Source organism: Drosophila kikkawai, chromosome 3R (assembly GCF_030179895.1).
Source record: "Drosophila kikkawai strain 14028-0561.14 chromosome 3R, DkikHiC1v2, whole genome shotgun sequence".
In the NCBI taxonomy this organism is placed as follows: Eukaryota; Metazoa; Arthropoda; class Insecta; order Diptera; family Drosophilidae; genus Drosophila; species Drosophila kikkawai.
This window is the reverse complement of record NC_091731.1, coordinates 22,522,734-22,536,091: the sequence shown is the minus strand read 5'-3', so window position 1 is coordinate 22,536,091 and position 13,358 is coordinate 22,522,734. Positions and strand designations below refer to the sequence as shown.

The following is a 13,358-nucleotide window of genomic DNA, read 5'->3' as shown; positions in this document are numbered from 1 at the left end:
TTGATCAGCTGTTCAACGTGACATATTTTCTTCAGTCTGGCAAGGCTACGGCCATGATCGTCATGAGCCGTTTTTTAACGTTTTCTGTGAAATTGATCTATTTGGGGACTTGTCGCCCATTTCAAGGGTTTAAACCGGATATAATTTAAAACAGAAAACTCCCTCGAGAAGTAAGGCAACGCCATTGGTTTGAGGGTCGAGCTTTCAGTGCGACCAGTTATCGTGATGCAGAAAATCCGCGAATACATCCTAGCTTTTCTTAGCACATTTTCGGCCCAAAGAGTTGGCAGGTCTGGTCTTGGTATTTGTAAACATTTTCCACACGGCACGAATTTGTTTACCGAAAATGTATAAATGCATGTGATTTTGGCGACTTGTAACTTTCAGTTGAGCGACTCGCGGGGCAACGTGTATTGAGCCCAAACCTTTCGCGGGGTCAAGTGCATACGCAACATACGTACAACAACAAACTTTCGCCGTGCACAAAATAAAAGTAAATGCAATTACTGCTGCGAAGAATAAAAAACGGGTGCCAATGATCGCTTACTACGCAATAGAAAAATAATTTATCGCAACAATTCGGCTAAACGCGAGGCGGACGTCAATAGCAACAAAGGCTAAAGTTATTGTTTTGTGCGGTCATCATAAAATTGGCTTTGATAAAAGCACGTTAACCTCGTACCTGCCGCAAGCTGAATCACGGTAAAAATAACTGCATAATGTCCCGTTTACAGATATTGCATAAAGAGAAATTTTTAAAAAACAATAAATATTATGTATTTCGCCAGAAATAAATCTATACATCTGGCAGTTTTTAAACCCGTCATGCTTATCGGTTATGTACTATATACTTATATTTCATTGTTCCCCCTTTGCGGCTTCCTGAAAAAAAAAAAAACAAAAATATAAAATGTCTTTAAAAAAATGCAGTGTGTATTGGAAAAGAGTACATAATTGATAAGAAATGCTGGAGTTTAGATGGTTTTTTGTACCTAAATATAGCCATCCGATTTCCGCATAAAATGCATTCTCAATTATCTTATCAATTTCCTCTTTATTGTTGTCCTCCACAACAACAAAAAATATCATAACAAGCAAAATATGTGGTTTTCAATAAAACAGAAACCAGTTTGATAAGAAATACTGGTTGTAATTTGTTCGTTACTCAAGCGAAACTTCAATTACCTGAAATACTTCCGATTTTCTCATAAAATAAAGCGTTATAACTAACCTAGTGCAAGATTATGATCAGCCCACACGTCACTAATAGCGGCCATATTTGATAAACTATGTGTACGGCGCACTCGAATCTAATCTTAAATCTGTGCGCCGAGCACTACTATAATCATATGTGTGTATTAACCATTATCAGAGCCACAAACATATACAAATCCAACAAAAAATTGAATAGATTTTGTAGACGGACAACAACAGCAATGACAACTTGTTTTGCAAACAGGTTTTGGGGCTTCGATCTTGTTTAAAAATAATTATTGAAATTTTTAAGGGTTACGGTTCTGTATACACCTCATTGTGGTCTCCAATATGATCCAAACAAATCGAAAAATGTAGTTTACATTGCTGATAAATAAATGAATATTACATGGTAAAAGCTTGACCATCGGGAAAGTACACAACACAATACAACTTATGTACTTCCCTGATATCAGTTATCATTTCTTTGTTTTATGCATTTACATAGGCCTGCTATAAATATATATGTGCAGGGTATAGTATAGAATTTCGATTGTATCTTGGTTAGACAGACGCTAAACCTTATCGGCCCCAAGGGACCCATTTTTTCTCACTTAACCGAACTGTGCGGCACGTTCTGATTGATAATTGCTCAGTCACTTGGTTGAGCGGCCGCCATGTCTCATTTTTAGTGCAGCGTGCAAAATAATCTGTGTGCCATTTTGATGATCCAATGAAAAATTACGGCATGTTGGCGACAATAATGATTCATGTAATGTGCAACTTAGCAACACTTTGTTTTCTGGAACCCCCTGACTACCATTTCATTTCGATATTGTGTCTATAAGAACGGCAGTAGAAGACGATTTCGCCCCCATAACGAGCTTAGTTACCGGCGCGATAACACACACAAGTTGCGGATCTCGGAGCATAAATTTCCGCATTAGTAACAGTCAAGTGTGCTATACATAGTTATTATTGTATTGTGTTAACGGCTGAAAAGACGCCACAAATCAACTTTAAAGCTTCGTTCTCAGCAGAGGAAGAAGAATCTATTGTCCACGACTTGTATGCTCTCTACTTGTGTACATTAATTTAATTGTTATAATGTGACATGTGATGTTTTTGGTTTCTGTATAAAATCTACAGGATTTCCGGACAGAATCAAGATTTTTTTCACAATTAAGATAAAGGACGCTCAAGTGTTTTAAAATCTTTTTAAACCCTTTTTATTCTTTTGTTAAACAAAAGGCTCGTTCAAAAAAAAAAAACAACAGCTAAACACACAAAGTCTCAATTTTATTGTGCTGAAAATTGGAGTATTTGTACAAGTGATCAACTAATTAAAAGCTAAAAACTTGACTGGCTTCCTAGAAACGAATTTCGACTATATTAAAGACACTCGAAACCGGCTTACAACTCAAAGAAAGAGAATATGATTTCAGAGTTTATTGATTCTCTGAGAACTGGACAAAGAATAGGCTACACAAGGCAAATATTTCAATTTCACAGTTTAATTTTCAGCTGTCATGGTTTAAAGTACATATTTTTTCAATTAAGCAGATCAAGAAGTAATCGTTGAAAATTATAGTATTCTCAAGTTGTAGTTCTTGGTTTTATGGTTGTAATATTGCAATTTATACATAGATCAATTTCCACAGAACTGAATAGAGGGAACTTTTAAAAATGTTTTAAAAATGATTTGATCAGTTTGGGCCCTTTGTCCCAAAGAAAATTATTAGTACCACTTTGTACTAATGCAAACGGTTGTTAGGGGAAAACCCTTGATTTAATTTCATAAATTTTATTTCTGCAATTTAATTTCTATTATTTTCTTAATAAATGAATCACCCATTTCCACAGCCTCTTTCTCACTTTGTCTTTATATTATAGACTCTACATATATATATTCAGACAGATCTGCCTCCCTCATTTTGCCTCCTCTGTAATTACCAGGGTAAATCTAATCTAAACAACTTGCTTTTGTGATAGTTCAATGACAATGACGGCGAAAGATAAGAGGTCGGCCATAGATTTTTCGCTCACGGGTTCGTCTTTCGCATCTGCTGCTACCTGCTTCAAGTTCAGGTATATTTGTCACAATTGTTCGGGCCGAAGAGCAGTAGCCCATGCCCCCCGGATTCCCCAATACACTTGTGTAGTATTGGCCGTTTAACAAAGCTGCCGAAATCATACCACTTTACTACTCGACTTGACTCTAGCGACGGCGTCTGTAATCTTATCGCCGCAAAAAGTGAACAGTTTAAGCTGCATCGTTCGTGCACATCAAATCGGAAATCAAATGAACACAAAGTATATCTTGACGTGGGCGTTCCGAACGACCGGCGTTTTCTAAAATTTTTAGTTTTAGTCTGTTTGTGTACAGTAAGGGCGACGGTTATCGAGTTTGGTAAATTCGCTCTACCTTCTTCGTTATTTCTGCTTAATTTACGGTCTGTTTCGGGTTGCTAACAGTGTTCAAATAAGTTGTAATCTAATAGAGACTTAAGCAAAGTGATTTACCAGCGGAATTTATAGAAACCGTAATGAATTTTGAAGGTTTCTTACTAAAAAAAAATGTTAAATGAAAATATGTTAAAAGAATCTTAACAAGAAAGAAAACTAACTTCGGGTAGCCATAATTTGTATAGTTATGTTAGGTTTTTAATGAAAATATACCCTTAAATAAACGCATTTTTAGGTGATAATTTTTTAAACAAATATAAGTTTAAAAATGTCATAACTAAGCCAAAAAAGCATCAAATTCAATTCGGAAAGCTTTTCTGTGCTAGTTTTTTCTAGTTAAAAAAATTTGTATACTGTATTTAAAATTTTAAGAAATCAAAAATTTTGGCCATTTTTGAAAATTTTAATAATGTTACCCCTTATCAATTTTTGAAAAAAATTACCAAAAATAATTTTCCCTCGGATACGGCTAGAAAGATTCGCCTATTGATGCTGATTAAGAATACATATGATTTATAGGGTCTGAAATAATTCCTTGATTGATTTACAAGCTTCTGACTGAAATTATAGTACCCGGCAAGGGTATGTAAGGGGAATCAACATCAGAACTAAATATGCCTTAGAAAAGACTAATTATAATCACTAATATTTGTATAAAAGATAATTACTCTCTCTTCGATTTATAATGACAATGAAATGCCAATCGAACTCAAAGAAATTTCTCAATTAAATTGAAATAAAAGTCCCTAAAATCTGAAATTAGTTTACAAACCATTATATTATTTAAAACCATTGAGGCAGGACACTGAGACGTTTCCCGACTCATCCTGACGAATAGCCTGCCCCCGGGCAATGGTCTTAGTTTGATTGACTGCTGTTTCTCATAAAGCTATCTCTAGTCACACTTGAGCCGCCGGGACTTAAGTTTTACAGAGATTCGCTTATCGAACCTGACAACAGTCTCAGCCAGGAGTCCATTGTCCCGTATCTAAGAGATTTGCCCATCACATTCCGTCTGACACTGACTATAGGCATCTGGGCATTCGATGAGCTTGTTGCTAGGTGTATAATTTTTTGAAGCATATTATCGCACTATTTAGTGCTAGAAGTACCTAAATTTATAAGTAAATTTCGCATTTTTAATTTGCAGGGCACAAGACGTTGTCATTAGGATATGATCAGACGGCAGCAGTGACTGAAAACGAATCCTTAGTCCCTCCAGCACAAAACCGACGCTTAAAAACCTACAAAAAGACAGCCAGTAAACAATGAGCACCAACACAAGCAGCTTCTTCGACGAACATTTCGCCATGTTGTACTCCAACCTGATGGATCAGTATATGCCCGAATACTTCAAGAGCTTTCAGTACACACCATGGGTCTTCTCGCTCCTGGGATCGGTGGTCATTGGACTGAGCGGGATATTCCCGCTGATCATCATTCCCACAGAAGAGAAGATGGCCAAAGAGGGATACAAAGATCGTAAGTAACGACTGGGGATCATCTGATTCCTGATCTCAACCCAAATTCTCTCTCTACAGCTGCGGATTCAAAGCTCCTGCGTGTCCTGCTCAGCTTTGCAGTCGGCGGACTGCTGGGCGATGTGTTCCTCCACTTACTGCCAGAGGCCTGGGAAGGCGATAATCAAGATCCATCTAGTCATCCGTCGCTTCGCTCGGGCCTTTGGGTCCTCTCCGGCATACTCATCTTCACAATCGTAGAGAAAATCTTCTCCGGCTATGCCAGTGCGGACGAGGAGAATCCACAGCCCAAGTGCGTGGAGATTGCCAACTGTTTGCTGCGCCGACATGGCGGCCAACTGCCGGAGGGCGAGACCGCAGAGAGCTGCGGTGGTGCCTGCGACATCGAGGATGTGGATAAGGTGTGCTTCCTCCGGGAACGAGAGCAAAAGTCTAAGGAGAAGAAAGAACAGCCCAAGAAGGTGGCTGGATATCTGAACCTGTTGGCCAACTCAATCGACAACTTCACGCATGGCCTGGCGGTGGCTGGTAGCTTTCTGGTCTCCTTCAGACATGGAGTTCTGGCCACATTCGCTATATTGTGTAAGTAACCAACTATCTGGTATTTCGTTTAGAAAAACTATAACTTATTCTTTTTTTATAGTGCATGAAATTCCCCACGAGGTGGGAGACTTCGCCATCCTGCTGCGCTCTGGCTTCAGCCGCTGGGACGCCGCCCGTGCACAGCTTCTAACAGCGGGCGCGGGCCTTCTTGGCGCTCTGGTGGCCATCGGAGGCTCCGGTGTAACATCGGCCATGGGTAAGCTTAAGGGGGCTTTGCCTTTGACAAGTCACTGAACTTATCTTTACATTTACAGAGGCACGTACTTCGTGGATTATGCCGTTCACCGCTGGCGGCTTTCTGCACATTGCTTTGGTCACAGTATTACCTGATCTCTTGAAGGAGGAGGATCGGAAAGAGTCCGTCAAGCAGCTGGTGGCCCTGATATTCGGCATTGCGTTAATGGCCGTGATGACGATGCTTTTTGAACATTAGGAAGTACTACTATGTGGCGACAGCAATACACAAGATACAAATTTGATCCAAAAACACAGTTGTTGTTGTATGACTGTGCCTTTGGAAGTTTCCAAATTTACAAGAATTTGTTGTACTTTATGGGATTATCGCTAATCCCGTGCCTGCGTTATGTAATTATAGCCGATATGAATGATATTTAAACTATTGTTAATGATTACGTATTATTGTAACATACTTATGGAACGAAAATTGAAAAATAGACACTTAAGGGAGACTCGTTGGACTCTCCACCATCCGTGAATATTTGTTTTTTAATTTACATTTGAAGGGAAGACTGACTAAAAATAATAGAAAGAAAAATCAATCAAAAGGTACTTCCTTTAAAAAACAAGTCGTTTATTCTGTTTTTTTGTTTGCAAATCAGGCTTGCAAGCTTATCTAGTGCCTTTATTTCTTAGACTTGATCTTCTTAAGGTAGAATTCCAACTCCTTGCCTTCCAGAATGTAGCCGTCAGAGCGGCCGCACTGTCCAGGGCGGGAAGAAATGCAAGCTGCAAGGAGAAAGAGTAAAAATATGGATTAGTCACTACTCCACTCAATAGGGGATAAAAAACTTGGTCTGTGGGAAGAAAATCAGAGTAACTATGACAAGCCGAATCACACCCAACAGGCTTGCATCTCTCTTAAAACAAGATCGATGCAATAAAGTTGTTGGATCGCTAAGGGTTTTACATCACTTTAACAGAAGCTTTAAGGAAAATATACAAAATGAGATACATACCCAAGATGCGACCGGAAGTGAACTGATCCTCCAGGGCCTGCTCGACCTTGCCGTACTTCTGGCGCTCCAGGTACTTCTTCATCACCTTTTCGCTGCGCTTCTTGGTCAGCACGTCGTTCTCGTCCTCCTTCTGGGCATGCTTCGGGTTACGCTTGCGTCCCAGGGGCAGCACGTAGTGGGACTCGTACCACTGACGGAATGGCGTGGCATCGATCACCACAATGCTGTTCTTCACCAGAGTCTTGGTGCGCACCAGCTCGTTGTTGGAGGCGTTGTACACAACATCGGCGATACGGGTCTTGCGGGCGACACCCTCAGAAGCCCAGGCAAAGTTGCCGGTCTCCAGGCGCAGAGCGCGCAGCTTGGAGTTGCCACCACGGGTGCGCACACTGTGCACGCGGCTGGAGCCAAGCTGGAATACAAGAATTAAACGTTTTAATTGGGGTTTATTTTTTGGGAAATTGGTATTTGTGTTGAAGGTGGTCAGTAGTCCGAACATAAAGCTTTTCAATCATCAAGAAGAGTGCTCGAAAGCACAATTGCAGTTGACACGCGTTAACATCATTTAAACAAGTGGTTGGCTATCTTGGGGTCGTTTTCTATGGTTTTTTATGGATCAGTAAATGACTGCTAATATCTTATTTTATGAGTCTTAATTTTTGTGTGTTTAGTAATTTCTAGCTTAGGTCACAAGCCTATTCTTTAGATAGACAAACTAACAAAGTATTCAAATTCCAACGAGGAATGGAATTAATTATTTCTATATATCAATAAATAAATAAATAGCTTAGAAAAGGTGAAATAAGGTTAAGTTCCGCAGTTATGATAATGATAAATTTGCATTTAGACTGAACTATTTTAAACGCCTGAATAACGTTCTAAAGTAGCATTTCCAATAAAGAGTTGCTATAAATAAACTTAGCTAACAATGAAAATGTACATGACCATGTGTTTATTGTTCTTTAATTCATTCGGATTCAATTATTTATCCAGACACAATAGCTGTCAAATTAAGTGATATCAATCTATAGAATGTAATCCACAGAAACAATAAGTTATATTCTTACATTTAAAACTCAAAAATCACATGTACCTAATTATGAACACTAGGTACATCTTCCTAGCACTTGCCATAAATAAGACACATAGCACACGATTTACTCAGTTTAAAAACAACAAATCTCCTAATTTGATCCAGAGAAACCGGGCCCAAGAAACCAACGCATAGCATAGATATAGCCAGATATCGGGCACTATCTCACCTTGGTGTTGGCGGCGGGGCGGCCCAACTCGAACTTGCGCTTCTTGCGGAGCGACTTGCGCTTGCCTCCAGTGGCGCGACGCTTGTGTGCACTATCACGGCTGATACCTGCGTAAAACAAATATTAATATATTAATACAGATCACAAAACTATAGCCAAGTAAATATCAAGAAGAGTACAACATCACATTGTGTGGGGAAGGGGAACACATCGCCGCATTGCACGGGGCGCGAGTTATTTTCACAGATATTTCGTTATATTCACATATTTCTAGCTACTGCTGGGCAGATGCAGACGTAAACGTACTTGGTGCACAATTTCATGTTGTTTGCGGGCCTTTTCCGGCCGATTTTCTTGATATTTCAACGCATTTTGCTGGAGTTTGACTTACCCATGTTCGAGTAAAAAGCGAGAAAGAAAGGAACCTCGTGTCAAAAAAAAGTAGGGTTACTTTTCGGCAGTGTTGCAATGACATCGATGCCGCTATCGATAGATCTGTATCGATACATCGATTTTTGACGTTTCTATGGGCAGCACTGGTACGCTAACAAGCTGTTTTAAAATAATACGTTTTAATTGACAAGTTTTTTGATATGCTGTTTAGTTGTTTTTGCTTCTCTAACGTAAATATTATATTCATCAATTTTATCCGCATTTGTAAGAAAAGGATTTGCCTTTTTGTTTACTTCTCTGGTCATACTAAAGTGCTCATAACATTGTTGCTGCCAGTCTGGGTTATGAAATGGCTGCTTCTAAACCAATAATCGACCCTCAAAATTAATTCAATAATAAAATAGTACATCGTTTTAAAATGAAAATGAAAATACATTCAGATATTTTTTTAGTTAATGGGATATGTATCGATAAAAGTGTTCAACTCCTTGAGATTTTTTAGGTCGAAAGCCAATTTCGCATCTGGCAACACTGCCAAATACACTGTACTTCTGAAAATAAACGAATTGATTGATAAATACGCTAACAACATTGCGAGCCCCACCAATCAGATCGGCCGGAGGCGTCGGTACCCACACCCTGGATACCCCCATGACACTATGGTCGGGAAGAACTTCAAGGCCCTGTCGCACTTTCACCGCCTCACCGAGTACATAGTACAGTGCAAGCATTGCGACAAGACGCTCTCCTCCAAACACACCTCGTCCAACCTGACCCGCCATCTCATCCGCAACCACAAGCTGCTGGCCCGCACGATTTTCGCCGGCGAGGAGGGTAAAATGCTCGCGGAGCTCAAGGACGAGCTGGATGCATCTGTTTCTGAGGACTTGAGCATGGAATTGCAGGAGGTCGAGGGCGAGACGAAGAGTGCGGTCCGCACGATCATTGGCGGAAAGCATGAGCATCTGGAGCGGCACAGCCACGAGTCCGAGATGCGAAACAAGGTGATTGGAAAGAACAACAAGCTGTGGGCGCACTTCATCCGTATCTCGGAGTTCATGGCCAAGTGCAAGCACTGCGGTAAGACGCTCTCATCGAAGCACTCCTCCTCCAACCTGATGCGCCACATTGTGCGGCGCCACAACAACCTGGCCAAGACACTCAACCACTCGCACCATCACCTAATGACGCCCAAGAACGAGGTGTTCGCCGGCCTGGAGCGAAGACAGCTGTCGGATCCGCTGGAAAAGGTCAACTTTGACGATGTGGACAGCATCATTGAGAAGGTGGCGGACCACCTGGATGACGAGGTTTGTAGACGCGCTCTTCCCACAGCTCAGTTCGAACTGCTTTAAATTTGCGTTCTTTAAAGGTTACCTCGATCTCGCTGCAGGAACCCTTCTACGAGTACGTGGTGGACAGCTCGGACAACGCGGTTGTGGACACCCGGCAGGACGATCCCGATCCCGAGCCGGAGCCTGAGCCTGAGCCAGGAGACCTGCACAACCTTATGGCCGCAGACACCGCGTCGCTGGCGGAATCCACCACGCAGCTGGAAGAGAAGCTAAAGGCGGAAACGATATACTACAATGAGATGGCCGAGCTGGCAAGGGCCAAGCGCCGGCTCATCGATCTGCAGACCAAGAAGCTGCTGCTTGACATGAATGTGGTGGATAATTAACACCCATTGGCGGAAATTTACAACACGTATTTTGTAGCGAGCAATACGATTATGTTTAGTTTTAAGAAAAAATTATACTTTACCAAACAAATATGTTCGGACCTATTGAGGGGGTTTCCAGTGCTATAAATTAAGTTTACAGTTAGCATAAGCATCGGATTATAAATAAAAGCCACTTAAAAGCAATGCATTCTTTTCAAACAATTTAAAAATAAAGCGAAAACTTTGCGCCGTCTGGCCACATCCAGCCTTTTTTGTGTGAAAAGTGGCGTTGCCACCCCTTCCTGGTCGCGACGCCATATTGTGCGGCTGCGTTTTGGGCTAATTACGGTTTGACAGACCTGGTCATATTGCATCCCCAGGAGGCATCGCTTTTTATGTTTTTCACCGAAAATCAAGGAAAAAACTTGGATTTTAAAGCTGGCACATTCACAACGAGCAAGTAAAATGGCAAGTTTTTCGCCAAACCAACTGCGGCAGTGCGCACGCTTTTCCGGCACTGCCTGCACGCCGGAGAAGGAGCAGCAGCTGCGCGACCAAATCCACAGCGAGCTGGCCAAGATCAAGTACTGCGCCAATCCCACGTACGAGTGCAGCCTGATGAGGGTCGAGGGACATGAGTACTGCATCCGGCACATTCTGCGCGATCCGCGCTCCAACTACCGCCAGTGCACGCATGTCTATGCGAATGGCCGGAAGTGCATCAATGCGGTGCCCAAGTTTGACAACAAGAAGGAACTGATACTGACGACGCTGTGCTTCGAGCACAACCGCCAGTCGCAGCTGCAGAAGACGCACGTGGCTGTTGGACGCGTACGCAAACTAGTGGAAACCAACGAGACGCTGCTGAACAGCCTGTCGTCGCACATCAATGTGGAGGGCATTAACCCGGAGCCGCTAAAAACAGAGCCCGATGATGATGAAATAGATGTGGTTTCGCCACACGTTACCCCCTTTGGTAGGTTCAATACAAGTGGAGTGCTTTTTGGCCCAAGCTAAAGGTTATTCTATTGCAGATTCCCAAGATCATCGCAACAGCATTGGCGATATTGTGGATGCAGCGCGCAAGCGTCGTCGCATCCTGGACTATGCTTCTGATAGCTCCAGCAACGACGACGATCCGCCCTGCATTAGGAACACCGCTCAGGATATTGAGTTCAATGAGTCGGACTACGAGAGCATCGATTCGGAAGATGATGATCCACTAAAGTAAGGCTTTGGCTCCTCCTTTTGAGTAAATATATAACAAATACTGTTTGCAGACATGCTGGCGTCTATACGCGAGCCGAGGCCGTCCGTGTGGCCGAGTCCAAGTTGATTAAGCTGCAGGGCCTCTACCGCGAGCAGATCTCCCACCTTCAGAACGTCCTGAAGCAACGTCGTCGCAAGTACTTGCACGATATACGCCGCGAGCGAGAGATTTATTGTAAGTTTGTAATACTAGTTGGTTTGAAGGTTTTCTAAGCGATACGTTAATTTCACAGGCAGCATCCACGACCAGCTGAAGGAAACGCCGCACGAGCGTAAGCTGTACGACCAGTTAAAGGCTCTGAACACGTACCATCGTCGCCAGGGCATGGAGGCGGTGCTCTACAAGAAACTAAAGGAGAAACGAGCCAAGGACACCCTGTACGCTTCCAAGTCGTCGAGCAACCCCAAGTGCGTGTTCACCGAGGGCGGCGTCAAGTGCGGCGAACGAACGCTGCCTTGCTGCAAGCACTGCCGCAAGCATATACTGGAGGATAAGCGTCAGGTCCTCTTCCGGGCTTGCGGCGTGGAGCGGAGTGGTGTTGTCTGCCAGGAGCCGGTGACCAGTATTCTCGAAGATTCCAATTGCGTGCTACACCTGACCGTGGCGCCGGCCAAGCGCCAGTATATCCAAAAGGTGCGTTAATCACAGACCCAAAAACCTAACATAACCCAACGCATAACCACCACATGTTACTACTCAAACTTGATTATTCCAACTGCCTCTTCACCCATTGCCATAAGTTGTGCAGGAGTCACAGTAGCCGCAGAAACTGTCAAACAGTTTTAACAACCCGATACTGCGCATAAGCTATATTTAGGCTTACATTTTGTTGTAACGCTAGTGCTAAGTATATAGATTGAAACACACAAGAAACACTTGAACATAAGTACTACCTAGTATTGTCTTATTAAGTCGCTTTTGTGATCACTCCACACCGAATAAATTGCCGACCTCTTCATCCCCATCCCCCCAGTTTTATGAACTACCAAGCACACCGCCGCTAGAAAGTATCTTTGCTGCTGGCCGCGGTGGTGACAATTTAGTTGGAGAAGAGCCACCGGTTAGCATTGAGCAGCAGCCAGCTGAGGGCGGTGATGACTTGGACTTGGACTTTGCCAATGGCATCTTCGACTTTGATCTCGATACGGCCGGAGATTTGGCAAATTCCCTCGACGACGATATATTTCTCAATTTGGACGCTGATCTCGGCTTGGCCTTTGACAACCAAAGCTTGATCGGCTTGGGCTCTGACCAGGAGGTCGATGAAGAGCCCAGTCCCGAAGCAGTCAGTCCCACCGAAGCTCTCGATCAAGACAACTTTAATGCAAGCCCCTTAGACCTAAACCCAATAGCTTTTCAAGACAATTCCGAACTGAATTATCAAGTCATAGACGAGACCGATACCAATGTTAACGAGGTGTTGCGAATGCTCGAGGGCATTCAGAACATGCCTTGGTTCGATGCCCTACTGAACCAGTAACTAGCTAACATAGTAATTAATTCATTAACCCAAACATTTCATTCACTTTTGTTTAGTTTTCCCTTTCTCACTTGTTTTTATTATTGTACATTTCTCCACAGAAATGCGAGTCCGAGACCGAAGAGGACGACACCACCACCACGTCTGCCAGTACGAGTGTCCCAATAAAAACAGAGCCCAAAGACAATGTCAGCCCAGTCTCTAACGTCACCACAGCCCATGGCAAGGATAACAAGGATGGAATTAAACTCATAGAGCCCGTATAAGACCAATCTAGTTCTACTTCGTAAGACTTTGTAGTTTAAATGTTTACTGTTTGCAATCGTAAATAAATGTAGAAAAATAATCCA

General features: G+C 42.6%; 4 protein-coding genes and 1 non-coding gene across 7 annotated transcripts; 3 read left to right on the top strand and 2 right to left on the bottom strand.

Annotated features, from left to right (window-relative positions):
• Positions 1-326: 326 nt before the first annotated feature.
• On the top strand, positions 327-6,460 carry Zip99C (Zinc transporter Zip99C). Its single transcript, XM_017165130.3, has 5 exons — positions 327-702; positions 4,811-5,142; positions 5,202-5,723; positions 5,785-5,940; positions 5,999-6,460. The coding sequence occupies exons 2-5, from the start codon at positions 4,929-4,931 to the stop codon at positions 6,175-6,177; spliced, it is 1,071 nt and encodes a 356-aa protein (XP_017020619.1). The 5' UTR covers positions 327-702; positions 4,811-4,928; the 3' UTR covers positions 6,178-6,460.
• A 74-nt stretch (positions 6,461-6,534) lies between these two features.
• On the bottom strand, positions 6,535-8,708 carry RpS8 (ribosomal protein S8). The gene is made up of 4 exons (XM_017165133.2): positions 8,594-8,708; positions 8,203-8,309; positions 6,941-7,352; positions 6,535-6,710 (listed from the first exon to the last, which is right to left on the bottom strand). The coding sequence occupies exons 1-4, from the start codon at positions 8,595-8,597 to the stop codon at positions 6,607-6,609; spliced, it is 627 nt and encodes a 208-aa protein (XP_017020622.1). The 5' UTR covers positions 8,598-8,708; the 3' UTR covers positions 6,535-6,606.
• LOC121501950 (small nucleolar RNA R442) lies at positions 6,791-6,836 on the bottom strand. Its single transcript, XR_005990754.1, has one exon. It is a non-coding gene; the product is annotated as a small nucleolar RNA R442 (small nucleolar RNA).
• Positions 8,709-9,104: 396 nt separating the features above from the next.
• LOC108073300 (uncharacterized) lies at positions 9,105-10,462 on the top strand. 2 transcript variants are annotated; one of them, XM_017164857.3, is made up of 2 exons: positions 9,105-9,905; positions 9,989-10,462. In XM_017164857.3, the coding sequence occupies exons 1-2, from the start codon at positions 9,255-9,257 to the stop codon at positions 10,274-10,276; spliced, it is 939 nt and encodes a 312-aa protein (XP_017020346.1). In that variant the 5' UTR covers positions 9,105-9,254; the 3' UTR covers positions 10,277-10,462. The 2 variants fall into 2 exon arrangements, with proteins under 2 accessions (XP_017020346.1, XP_017020344.1); XM_017164855.2 differs by having other exon boundaries at positions 9,106-9,905; positions 9,968-10,462.
• Positions 10,463-10,598: 136 nt separating this feature from the next.
• Positions 10,599-13,358, top strand: dgt1 (dim gamma-tubulin 1). Of its 2 annotated transcripts, XM_017165089.3 has the most exons (6): positions 10,599-11,234; positions 11,293-11,485; positions 11,539-11,702; positions 11,761-12,161; positions 12,502-13,020; positions 13,110-13,250. In XM_017165089.3, exons 1-5 carry the CDS (start codon positions 10,724-10,726, stop codon positions 13,006-13,008), a joined length of 1,776 nt encoding a protein of 591 aa, XP_017020578.1. In that variant the 5' UTR covers positions 10,599-10,723; the 3' UTR covers positions 13,009-13,020; positions 13,110-13,250. The 2 variants fall into 2 exon arrangements, with proteins under 2 accessions (XP_017020578.1, XP_017020579.1); XM_017165090.3 differs by lacking the exon at positions 12,502-13,020 and having other exon boundaries at positions 10,602-11,234; positions 13,110-13,358.